Source organism: Chanodichthys erythropterus, chromosome 9, assembly GCF_024489055.1.
Source record: "Chanodichthys erythropterus isolate Z2021 chromosome 9, ASM2448905v1, whole genome shotgun sequence".
Lineage (NCBI taxonomy): Eukaryota > Metazoa > Chordata > Actinopteri > Cypriniformes > Xenocyprididae > Chanodichthys > Chanodichthys erythropterus.
In genome coordinates, this window is record NC_090229.1 from 37,109,532 (window position 1) to 37,123,331 (window position 13,800).

At 34.8% G+C, this 13,800-nt stretch overlaps 1 protein-coding gene across 1 annotated transcript; it reads right to left on the reverse strand.

Annotated features, from left to right (window-relative positions):
- Positions 1–2,930: 2,930 nt before the first annotated feature.
- Positions 2,931–4,350, reverse strand: LOC137026677 (endonuclease domain-containing 1 protein-like). The gene is made up of 2 exons (XM_067394095.1): positions 4,042–4,350; positions 2,931–3,764 (listed from the first exon to the last, which is right to left on the reverse strand). Exons 1-2 carry the CDS (start codon positions 4,348–4,350, stop codon positions 3,186–3,188), a joined length of 888 nt encoding a protein of 295 aa, XP_067250196.1. The 3' UTR covers positions 2,931–3,185.
- Between the last annotated feature and the right edge of the window lie 9,450 nt (positions 4,351–13,800).

Here is a 13,800-nt window from a genome sequence, read left to right on the forward strand (position 1 = left end):
AGTGAAAAGTGTTGATTACTGCATTATATTTAGATCTACTCCTATCACATGAAGGTTGATTAACAAACAGTCTGTAGATCGTGTGAAATGCAGTGATCTCATCATCTGCACTCTCACAAAATGCTTTTACTGTAAACATCAATGCAAACATGATTTACATACAGTCTGATTCATTGTGTAGTGTAGAGCATCCAGATCAACTTGCACAGCTTCGAGCCTTTATAAAGAGAGCGTTCTTAGAAGTAAAAATACCAGGATTATTCATTATGAATTAACCATACCACACCAGTGGACGGGGACAACGATGCGATGATGTAAAAGTAGGCGTTGTTGTCTTGCTCCAGAGGTAGTCATATGCAAATGAGTGTGCCCCTGTGACGTCACATGACACCTCTGTTCCAAACGGCTTGATTATATAAATGCTTTTTTATTGATGACGAGGACGTTTTAAGTTATGGAACTTGCAGGATGTAATAATGATACAAAGCTAATAAACCTCTTATATGCCAAAAGAGCAATGAAAATTTGATTTCTCATGTCATGACCCCTATAAGCTTTGGTGTGCGCAAAAAAAAAATATTTTTGCTGAAATTTCTGTTGTTGGACGCTAAAATCAACATACACTCTAACAAATGCTGGGTTAAAACAACCCAAGTTGGGTTGAAAATGGACAAACCCAGCGGTTGGGTTAAATGTTTGCCCAACCTGCTGGGTAGTTTTATTTAAACCAACTATTGTTTAAAAATTGCTATATGTCTAGCTTAAAATGAACCCAAAATAGTTGGGAAATTAAAAACCAGATGCAATTAGAGGCAACAATAATAGACAAAAGCTGAATGTTTATGAATAAGCTTTAATATTTTATCAATATAAATTTAATAGTTTAATAGTTTATTAATATAAATTTATTAAAACCATGGTTAATTTGTGGTTACCATGGAATAACTACAATAATTTGTTTTATTATTATTCATATTAAAACCATGGTTCATTGGTTCATGGTTCAGTCAAAATGCACTCTCAGCCGCGCATGTGCATTAAGACCTGCACTCTGCATATATGAAGACTTCAGATGCAAATAAGCATTTTTATCAAGCTTGTATGTTTAGGCTCAGTTATTCCACTTTAATGGCAAATAATAGGTCCTTTTCATTGCAATTAAAGTGAAATAACTGAACAAACATACAAGCTTGATAAAAATGCTTATTTTAGAAGAAAATTTCAAACGGCACTTAGAGGCTTTTTGAATCTGAAGTCTTCATTTGATTATTTATTTGATTTTTAATTTTTATGCTTATCAAGGCTGAATTTATTTAATGAAAAGTACAGATGCAAAAGATACAGTATTGTGAAATATTATTGCAATTCAAAATAAGAGTTTTGTAATGTAATATATTTTTAAAAAGTATTTATTTCTGTCATGCAAGGCGTAGGACATTCAGTGTAAGCGTTTTGAAAAATACGGAAAGCGGAAGCACGTACAAGGTGACAATTTGTGCTTATAAAGCATATACAGTTGTATTTTTTAGAAAATGACCGATTGTTTCTCTAGATAAGACTCTTATTCCTCATCTAGTATCATTTAAAGCCCTTTGAAGCTGCACTGAAACTGACATTTGGACTTTCAACCGTTTGGAGTCCATTGAAGTCCACTATAAGGAGAATAATCCTGGAATGTTTTCATCAAAAACCTTAATTTCTTTTTGACTGAAGAAAGAAGGACATGAACATCTTGGATGACATGGGGGTGAGTAAATTATCAGGAAAATGAAAGTGAACTAATCCTTTAATATTCGTCATGATACGCACCTAAGAAAAAACTATGCAAAAGAGGAGAATTAAAAATATACTGAACAATAATGGCTGCAACCCCTCTAATAAAACCTACTTTTCACAGAGCCACCTGCTTCTCCTGTTTGTCTCTCGATTTGAAGAACCATTGTTAACAACATTAAGATGTTATTCTATCTTTATTTTAAATAATTTTAAGTAACACATCGTCTAAACAACAATTATTCAGAGTGGGTCACCTGCAAACTTCTCTGTCACTATATTTAAAACAACAGACCCAAACAAAGAGCCAGTAAAACAGTCAACTTTTTCAACGCCTTAACAAAATAAATTTAGATCTTCACTAATGATACTCAATAGCATGACGGATACATCAGATATCAGGATAGTTTCGATAACATTATTAAACAACACTTTTATATCTAGCATATAATCTTGTATGAATGAGGTGAATTACTTAATGGTCGTCAAATCCTCTAAACACGTGTTAACGCTGACACCTCTGCATGTGGGATATACCAGATAAATAGCAGAATCGTTTTTAGTAACATTTATCAAATAATGAACAACTCTTTTAATTTAACTTAATCTTGTACAAATTGCATATATTTACAAGTAGCCTGTAGGTGCATTAAACGCGTGCGTCTGAAAGCGCATGTAGCGCATGTCCACGTGTCTGAGAATGCATGTGTCGGACTGCGCATGCACTCAACTGGCATGTTTGTGTAAAGGACAGCACTGGGCAGAATGTAAAATAGTGTCAATAAACAAAGAAAATTGAACTTTTTATCTGATTAATCGAAAAATAACCAGCCAACTAATCGATTATCAAAATAATCATCAGTTGCAGCCCTAATCAAGAAGAAACGCCTGCAAAAGTTTGAGAAGGCAGAAAGAAAGTAATGCAAGTTAATCACTAAATTTATTTAATTAATAACATATACAGGTTCACAAAGAGGTTAAAAGAAAACACAAATATTAATTAAAATTAAAAGTTTCATATTAATTGTAATCATGTTGGTAAATCATCAAAGTGTGAGATACATATACCTCATAATAGGTAAAAAAAAGTGTTATAACACTCCCCAATCACTGCTATCTTCTGAGGGAAATATGAAACACTTCTTTAAATGTCAAAATAATTGAATGAGCTTGAAATCTGCTCTGTTAGCCTCTGCCTCTCTCTAATGGAATATAATGATCAAACTGACAAAGAACTCAAAACACATCTGAATCACCAGATACTTCTGCAGCCTGTCTGAAAAAACAAATATTCATATGACGTCCAACAAGAGTTTTCAAAAATATATCAGTCAGATGTGAAAAATTAGACGATCAGCATTGGTTTCTGCTATATTAGCTGCAAAGAAACATGATTAGCTGCAGTTTTTCTTTTAGTTACATACATATTCAATTCTGGGTTTTTTAGGCAGTCTATCTTTTGGTATGCTTGGAAAAATTTGTAATTTTGTGAATATATTTGTAACTGTATTGTAAAAACCTATGAGCTTTTCCTGAAGTTTTATTATTGTTAATTCCTTCACTTCGCCATTGTCCGGTCCATAGTAGCCCTTCCCTGTGTACTGATCACCCTTTAGACAGCAGAAGGCTCTCCAGTAATACAGTGACACAGTGACTTTACCATTCAGTTTGGGGACGTTTTGGTCCAGATTAGGAACTACACCAGTCACCACATAAGCCTGCAGAGGATCATCACAGGATTTCAGGTCTTCAATAACAGCCTTCTCATGTTTCAGCCATTGTATCTGATTGAAAGAGGCACTCTGTGGAGCCGCGTTGGTCAGTGTGGATGTGGCCAGCATAGACAGATGATTGTTGGTGTGGAGCACAGGATAGAGGTGGCCTTTGTTATAGTCTTTGTAGTTCTTATAGTCCTTATAAACAGCCTGATTTTTGCCAATATTTTTACCATAGCCTGTAGGCCGCATACATGGCTCTTCATCTCCATCCAGCTAAACAGAAAGAGAAAAGGGAAAAAAAGACTCAGACTTTTAAAAATAGACATCATTTATTGTTATTTCAAATAACTAAATTTTAAAAAGAAATATGCAATTTCTGCCTTGGATTTAATTGAAAAAAAAAAAAAATTACTTGTTAAATAAAAAAAGTTTCTCAAACACTCCCTTTTAGTCACACAAACAGATGAATGATTTATTATGTTTGTCTGCACATCAAACACTGGAATATGCAAGTATTTTAATATACGCACTGAATTTAAACAGCATTTACCTGAGGTTCAATGTACCAAACGTCACATCTCCCAATATTTGGGCTGCCAAACTTATACGCAGAGTAGACGGGGATCTTCCAGGTGGTGCTGTACAAAGTTGCATAAAGATAAACTTGCTCATCGTTGTCATTCCAAAGACACTGGCAGATGGGCGTTAGGCCTACTGAAACGCCCAATGCTGGTGTGAAGTCAGGAGGAGCGTTGTTCAAAAAGAACTTTTTGCATTTGCTAAAATTATTATCTACAACTTCACTCAAAGTGAAGAAACACACAGAAGAAAGTAACAGAAGAAAAACAAGACGTCTCATGGTATCTGTTTACCAGAGGACAAGAAGAGTGAAGAGAGAGGAGGTTAACGCTGTGCTTATATAGTTTATGGGTAGGCATGGGAATCACATGATTGACATTTACCTTTGTGATTTATATTCTGTGTACATGTGTCATGATGTCACATTACTATTTCCCTGAAATTCAATTATTTGAAGCTCAAACAAAAGAAACACAACCCACATCTTTGCTTGATATTTACATAGATTTATTAGATAATACAGTCAAACCAAAAATTATTAAGATATTTTTTTTTATATATTTTGACTAGTGGGTTCAGGACACTATAGTTCATTTCTGTAAGTGAGGATAGCAAAATAAAGTATTATACCCCTCAATTCTTCATACAGTGAACTACCAGTAAAACTGATGATTGAGACGCTTTGATCTGACCATGTTTTGCTAAAGTGTTATCTGACATAATTAAGATCATTTTTTTCTGAGATCTTGTCATATTTTATTAACATTTTTTTTTTTAAATAAGTGAATAAACTGAATTAATGAATGAAATGTTCAAGGTGTCTGAATACATTTTGGTTTGACTGTATGTTTGTTTCGCTAATTATTAATCACTATACTGTATTAATCACTATACATGTGCACTATACTGTAATGGACTCTCACTTTTAAAAAAATATTTAATTAATTCGCTTTTTTATTGTTAGACCTTGCAATAGTGGTGTACCATATTAAAGGATGACATTCAGATAATAAAATAAAGTAAAAAAAAGTTTAATCAAATTTAGATTAATCAAATTAATTGTATATTTAATTGCTTTTTAATGTAATAATTTTGATAAAAAGAAAATGAAAATATTTCTGTTAAAAAACAAACAAACAAAAAAAAAAACAATCTAGTGAGCCAGTAAGTAATCATTTTATTTCAATATCTTCAATAAGTTCATCATACAGTTGTACAGTCTATTTCCTGGACAATTTTATTTGTTAAAATGATTAAAAAGATGTCTGCAGAGTCACAATGTTCACTAAGTAAAATAGAAAGTCTTTAATTCACAAAGGCTACTAGACAAAGTTATTTTTGATGGATCATTTGGCTAAACACACAGAAACCATTGCTATCAATGCACACATCTCAAATAAAGTTTGTACTGTTTGTTTGAACAGGATTTGGGAACAGGTTTTGATATAAATCATTATAATTTTCTCATATGCATTTCCTCTTGGTAATTAAATACAAACAGTGACTGATCTTCATCACGTGCGGTGATGTGTCCTGTGACCGTGAAGGATGTGACATCATATTGTGGAACCGGAGACAACAGTGCACCTTATTTTTCATGCAGGAGTGCCATTTTATAAGGTGATATATTATTATCACACACACAAACATCCTTTGGATATATGAAGATCTGAGTTTATAACATTTATAAAATACCCCAAGTAAAATGATTATCGTTATGCAAAATGCCAATATGATTCATTTTTATATAGTTTTATGATTTGATTTGATTTATTTATCCTTTATTTAACCAGGCAAATCCCATTGAGATATCATAATCTCTTCTTCCAGGGAGACCTAGTCAAGACGGCAACACAGAGTTCCATACAAATACAAAAACAAAACAATAATCCAACAAATCAGTTAGGCCAAAGGTCAGGACAAGCACTTACAGGACTCTTTAAAAACCGAACACAGAATACATTTAAGAGTACCCAAAGGAGGCAAAACTCTAATTTCAGTATATTTTGCAGGTCGTTCCAAGCCCTAGGGGCATAAAAAGAAAAAGCATGCTGACCAAATTCTGAGGATACCTTTGGGACTTTTAGCTGCAATCTCCATAACCATTATTATAAAAAGCTAAATATTTTGTAATATAAGATGGTAATTTAACAAGAAGTGGCTTGGTAATTAATATATACATATGGAGGACCATGATAAAGATTCATTCAGTCTGATGTGTACGTAATTCCGCACCACATACAAAACGCAACGCTGCATGAAAGACAGAGTACAATTTCCTTAATAAAGATGAAGCTGCATGCATGTAAACAACCATAATCAATTACAGATAAAAAAGTGCTCTCAACCAGCTTCTTTTGAGCCTCATAGGAAAATAAATATTTTATAGGAACCCCAATTTTGGTTTAAGCTTCTTCAGAAAATTATCAATATGGACATTAAATGCTATTTTCTTTTTATCTAACCATATGCCTAAATATTTATAAGAACTGACTCTTTCAATTTGTGTACCATGTTAGCTGAAATTGTCACATCTGTATCATTGAGATGAGTCATATATCAATCATATATTTTGTCTTCTTTGAATTTATAACTAATTTCAATTGTGACAACGAATGTTGTATAACGTTAAATGCTTTTTGTAAATTCACCAGAGCTTGACTGATTTATAGATCTTGCTGCTGTATAAATAATCGTGTCGTCATCGGCATAGTGGAGTCTATACTCCAAAACCTAAATCACTGATAAAAATAGAACACAGAATAGGAGATAAAATAGATCCTTGCGGAACACTTTTTTACTTGAAGAAAAGGAGAATTATAATTTTCTAAATTCACACATTGAGTTAGTTATCAAACCATTTGCAGCTTCGCTAATAGATCTAAGTTTCTGTAACAAACTATGATCAACACAGCTTTTGAAAGGTCAACATATAATGCTGCACAGGACTTTTTACAATCTAAAAAAAATGTGTAAGGTCATTAGTAACTAACAGAGCTGCAGTTAAGAACCTGACTGGTCTGGTGACCATTAAGAATATTATTATCTGTTAAAAAATGTTTTAATTGGTTGTTTATCAATGATTCCAATACTAAAGACTAAAACTGGTCATCTAGAAATAGGATGACAATTACCAGAAGGATCTCCACTTTTTAAATAACTGATGCCAACTTCCACGCTCTTGGTATAATATTTGACTTAAATTAAAAATAGATGCAATTGGCTCTGCTACAATACCAGCAGCCATAAAAAAAAAAAGGCTCAATTTTGTCAACCCCTGCAGATTTTTTGACATCTAGTTTCACTTAAGCATTATAAACCTGAGATGTTGAAAAGGAGAGAAATTAAACTTTTATCAGGGGCAAGAGATTCTGTAGAGGTAGAGACACCTATATCAATTTGTTGCTTCGTGACGCATGCGTCCGGTGTGGCCTCGCCCACTTTGTTGTGTGTTCCCGTGGGCAGGGTTTATGTTAATTGCAGGGTTTATGATGTCACCAACCCAGGAAGAAGCTCGTAGTCCAAACCGGTACTCCAAACCCTTCTCAAGAAAATGGCAGTTCAGGAGATAAGCAGTAGATAAGATGCCATATGATATCGCTGAGCCAGGTCTTTGGTAACTTGCCAACTGGACCTCACTGGACATTTTTAGTTGCATCCCCCATCCTACCCTGCGAATCTTGAGCCCCGGGACAACCCTATCGCTTAGAACGCAGCCATAGAGTAGAACTTTCCCACATGCTGCACCGGGACGGCTCGCAGGGGATTCCCGCTCATATCATTGAGCAGAGGTTCAAACTCTGGTCCGAATGCCACTGGCCACGAGCTCTGGGATCCTCTATCACGAACATAAATGTTAAAATGTAAGCCATTGACAATTGGATGAAGCCAGAGCCAATAGCAAAAGTCTTTGCACTTGGAGACCCCACCCCGTTTTAGAGGTCCTGCCCACTTTTGGAGTTCACGCCCTATTTTGGAGATCTCCAGTCTATAGTTATACCTACTTGGAGGTCCCGGGCCTGTAACGTTGAGGCTCCTTGATGCCAGCTTTAGTAGTGAGCTGCTTCCTCAGGGCTTTTCCACCTGTGAATTTGCGAGTGGCCTGCTTGGTTCTTGCCATTGCTCAATTCTTCTACTGACACACAATATACTTTCTACTTTTTGGTGCATTACTGCCACCCAGTGCTTCGAAGTGTGGATCTGGGCCCATATGTATAAAGCCGCTCAGAGTGAAATTTCAGTCTTAAGTGAGTCAGAATCCAAAGAATGACGTAATTTTACTCTTATTCTTAGACTTAAGAATAAATGCGATTCATAAAGGTTCCTAAGTGTCAAGACTAGGTCTTAGCTCCTAAATTATTTAAGAGAGCTGTAGAAATCTCACACTCCAATAATACTAACCAGGGTGAGTCGCCACCCTGCTCCGAGTCGGTCTCGAACCCCGGCCCGATCACTGCTGTCATGTGAGGCAAATGCACTATCAATGCCATTAAACACCTCACTCTCAAGCGAACATCAGTGTGCAGTAGTTTACCTGCAAAACTTTCACTATCTAGGCTCTGTTACACAGGTAATGAGAGTGGATGTTTATTCATCACAGCTGACGCAAAACAAATGCTTCACGAAAAATAAAGCGCAGATGATGAACGAACAACACATCGTTGCTCTAACTGTAAATGAGGAGACATACATCAATAGAAAAAGATCTGACACAATCAATACTGATTTGTGATAATTTTGCATAATGCAAATCCATTGCTTTTAAATAAATGTAAAAACATTTTTATTATTATTATTATTGTTGTTGTTGTTGTTTTTATAATAACATTAAAGGTGCGGAGGAACATGTTTTTAAAAGATGTAATATAAGTCTAAGGTGTCCCCTGAATGTGTCTGTGTCTGTGAAGTTTCAGCTCAAAATTTTTAATATAAATTATTAATAATTTGAACTGCCTATTTTGGGGCATCATTAAATATGAGCCGATTCAGGTTGCGGCCCCTTTAAATCTCGTGCTCCACGCCCCAAGAGCTCGTGCTTGCCTTAAACAGCATAAACACAGTTCACACCGCTAATATAACCCTCAAAATTGTTATTTACAAAGTGTTCGTCATGCAGCATGTCTAATCGCGTAAGTATAGTATTATTTGGATGTTTACATTTGATTCTGAATGAGTTTGATAGTGCTCCGTGGCTAAAGCTAACATTACACACTGTTGAAGAGATTTATAAAGAATGAAGTTGTGTTTATGAATTATACAGACTGCAAGTGTTTAAAAATGAAAATAACGACAGTCTTGTCTCCGTGAATACAGTAAGAAACAATGGTAACTTTAACCACATTTAACAGTACATTAGCAACATGCTAACGAAACATTTAGAAAGACAATTTACAAATATCACTAAAAATATCATGTTATCATGGATCATGTCAGTTATTATTGCTCCATCTGCCGTTTTTCGCTATTGTTCTTGCTTGCTTACCTAGTCTGATGATTCAGCTGTGCAGATCCAGACGTTAATACTGGCTGCCCTTGTCTAATGCCTTGAACATGAGCTGGTATATGCAAATATTGGGGTCATACATATTAATGATCCCGACTGTTGCGTAACAGTCGGTGTTATGTTGAGATTCGCCTGTTCTTCGGAGGTCTTTTAAACAAATGAGATTTATATAAGAATGAAAAAACAACAGAGTTTGAGACTCACTGTATGTGACTCACTGAACTCGTTATTTAACTATGACGAGGTAAATTCAATTTTTGAATCTAGGGCACCTTTAAATGATTGGTGTTGTGCTGCTGTGACTTCACCCTTCCAGGCTCACTATTGGCTGATTCAGAGATTGAGGGCAGCCATTTTGAGTTGACATCATTGCAGTACTTGGTTCACAACACTTAAGTCAGCACTTAAGAATCCATCTTATACTTTACTAAAAGTTGCTTTTAGCTTCTTTATAAAAGTTTCCTACTCTTAGAAAACTCCTACTCTTTACTAAAGGTTTTGTGACACTTAAATCAAAACTTAAGAATAGTCTTAAGAGCATTTCTGAGAAGTTTTATACATACGGGCCCAGATTTCAGGTTTAACTCTTTCTTTGGTGAGGGAAACATACCATCATATCCTGAGACAAAGCCCTGTTTTCCTCAAAAATCTATTAAAACATGTAATATATTAAAGCGTCTTTGGTGTTTCCATGGTTTCTACAAAATAAAACCGGAAACCGAGGGTAATGCGGGTATGACGCAATTGACAGGCGACTCCTCACACGTCCCGCAGCCTTGGTTAAAATTGCAATTTTCTCACAATTTACAAATAGTTGCAAACATTTGGGATATTGTAAGTACTCAACTGAACAAAATATATTGGCCTGGTTTTTGGATATTTTACTGCAAAAATCATACACATTACACCTTTAAAGTCCACGTGAACCGGAAGTTGCAAACGACTTTTCTCCAGTGTTGTGACGTATTTCCAAGTGAAACGGAATATTGATTAGAGGGCAGGGATTTACTTTAGCGCTCCTCCTCTCCATCTCTCGCTCATAGCAGACTAACGGTTGCAGAGTGGATTACGCGTTTTCAACCCAAGCCGTCAAACTGACGTCATCTGAGAAGGAACGCCATTCCAGACCGGAAGTAACTTTTCAGATTTTGATTAAAGATTACCGCGAAAACCAATTTTTGCCGGTGTTTTAACTTGCACAGATTCATTGTTTACCACAAGACTAGTAATATGCACTAACAAAGTAGATAAGGTCAATTTTGATTTCATGTGTACTTTAATAATAAAAAAAAGTCTGAAAAAAATAATGTGACCCTTTATGCCAAGGCTATTCAATTGGCGGCCCGCGGGCCACATGCGGCCCCGAAGCAACCTCCAAGTGGCCCAGCCTAGTCCCGCCAAAAACGTGCATTCATACGTAAATTCATACCACGTAGTCTAGCAACACACAAACAATGCAGAGCATGCCGGTAGTAGCCTAGATTACTATCAATATGACTTTCTCAATAGTGAAACGTAAAATTGTCAATGAAATCCAGTGAAGGAGGGATAGGCGGAATTGCGCTGAACGACACACAACAGAAGCGCTCTCTGTCGCGCGCGCAATCAGTTTTCCTCGCGCCTGAATAGTCAAATACACGTGCACACAGATGTCTAAATGTCCATCGTATGGAGTATCTCACGTGAATACAGTCGGTTATGGCTTAAATGGACGTAAACAGGTGGGTAATAACCGGATATGCATCAGTTACGTCCATGCATTCAGCAGCCCAATTAAATAGGTCTACCTGTCTGTCATTAATGTTAATCAAACAACAGAAAATGCTAAATAAATGTAGGCTATATGTTAGGGTGTATTACAATATTCACTGTATTACAATATTTTGCTGTTGTAAAATACAGTGATTTTGCGTGTTTTAAAGAGAAGTGCGCACTTTGCTCACACGATCAGCAGGTGACATCAAAATTAAAGCTCAAGGATTTATCTTAGAAATTGGCTACAAATAGTATTTTAATTTCCCTATACGTTGTGTAAAGTATATCCTAAAAAAATAAACAAATATATATATATATATATATATATATATATATATATATATATATATATATAAAAGAGTGCATTTGTTACAATAGCCTATATGGATATTATTGTCATATGAATAATTATATAGCTAGGCCTAAAACATTATGATATTATTATTTTATTGTAATAATTGTTTGGCATCCTAAAACACCTAAAACGATGTAGACTTTATATCACAACTAAAAAGATGTTTGAACCCTCTTTAATGTCCAGGCACAAGTTAATGCTGTTTCTTTGTTCAATGTGCACACTGTACATGTGTTGAAGCTCTTAATTTTGAGCTTCCAAAGTGCACCAGATTGATGCATTTAACCTTATGTGCAAAATTTTCTTCCAGGGGGGCATGCCCCCTAGAAGAGGTATACAGAACATTTTACAAATTCCAGTGGGAAATAATAATTTAGCCTACATTTTATGAACTTTACTCAAGAATACTACAACAAAGCTCCTTTCATGTCAGTAAAGCTGTTAACAGAAGATTAAAATGTCATTGGACAAAAGTTGTAATTTCGTACAGTATAAACAGCTTGTGAAAATGTTGCAAATATTGTTTGTGTTATTTATCTCACATTATATTTTGTAATGTGATTTTTCAAAATAGTGTAATAGTTTAATAGTTTTTTGTAGTTAGGCCTACTGGCTAGTTATTTTGGTGAATTGTATTAAAACCAGACCAAAAATCCTAATGAAATTAAATCAATGTTTATTAATGTAAAATGTGAAACCAACAGCAATAAAAAAAAATGTACTGTGCCTGTTTTTTAATTAATAGATAATAACAAATGAGATTTTGGTGGTATTTTGACCACTCACATAGGAAATGTCCCCGGTTTCCATTTCAGAAATCTGGTCACCTTACTATATGTTAAATAAACCTACTGTATCTGAAAAAAAAAATATATATATATATTTTGAATTTACTACTGTTTTTGTAATTTGCTTTTTTTCCCCTTTTATATAGCCTAACACAATAAATTTATAATTCGCTTTGGATAAAAGCGTCTGCTTAATGACAATGTAAATGTAAATTTCTCATATTAGCCCATGCTCATATTGTCCACCTCTTGCCCACCTTTACATACCAGCTGATATAATGTAGTCTTGATTTAGGTGGTCAATCTGCATTTAAAAGTTTGAAAGGGTTTTAAATCTTCTTAATCAAGTAAAATGACTCAAAATAAAGTAATTTAAGTATAACAAAGTCAACTTTAATCATAAATGTAATTTACCGACATCAAAATTGTGGCCAGTGAAAATGCTGAGTGGCTAGTAACTTTGGAAAAGCACTAGCCACTGTAGCTGGTGAGCAAAAAGCGCCCATGTCACGCCCTGATTGCGTCTTACAACCGGAGATGTGCAAACTGATCAAAGTTAAAAGAGAAACAATGAATAAACCTTATGTTTTTCAATAAATTTGTTTGTGTTGGTTTTAAAATTTGTCGTTACGAGCTGCTTCGTCGCTTAAATGACTGGCCCAGCTAACCTTCTTGGTTTGAAAATCTGGCCCAACTGAATTTGTAATTGAATAGCCCTGCTTTATGCTTTTGAATTGCTCTCGTAGTCCGTTGACATCGTACACCGATGGGTCTGCACAGCACCAATTCATCTCGAACAAACATACTAACTCATTAAGACAGTCCCTTGCTGCCCCCTACTGGCAAAACATAACCTGCAATGAAAGCGCTGAAAAATCGCTAACAGACTGACTCTTTCTCAAAATCAGGTATGCCAATATTATTTTGGATGCCCTGTAATTTGTGTAGAAAAAAAATCCTTAAAGTATAAGCATTAGTTTTAGTGCAAGCAAGTAATTAGATAATATAATTATAAATAATTTTATTTAAATTATTATAATAACTAGTTAAAATGAATAACTTTACATTACATTACACATGAAATGCTGTTTTTTCTTGTTATAACATATGGCACTGAAATTTCTTGGAATTTATTAATGTTCTCATATTTGCACCATCATTGCGTAATTTGCATGTGCTGTACTTTATTTCTACCAATTTGATTTATTGGTGTATTTTTATATATCTATTTACCTTGTTTAGGGTTTCTTGTTTAGAGATCTTTTGAGATTGTTAGTCCTTGGAAAAAAAAAAAAATCTTGAAAAAGTCCTGGAATTTCATTTTACATA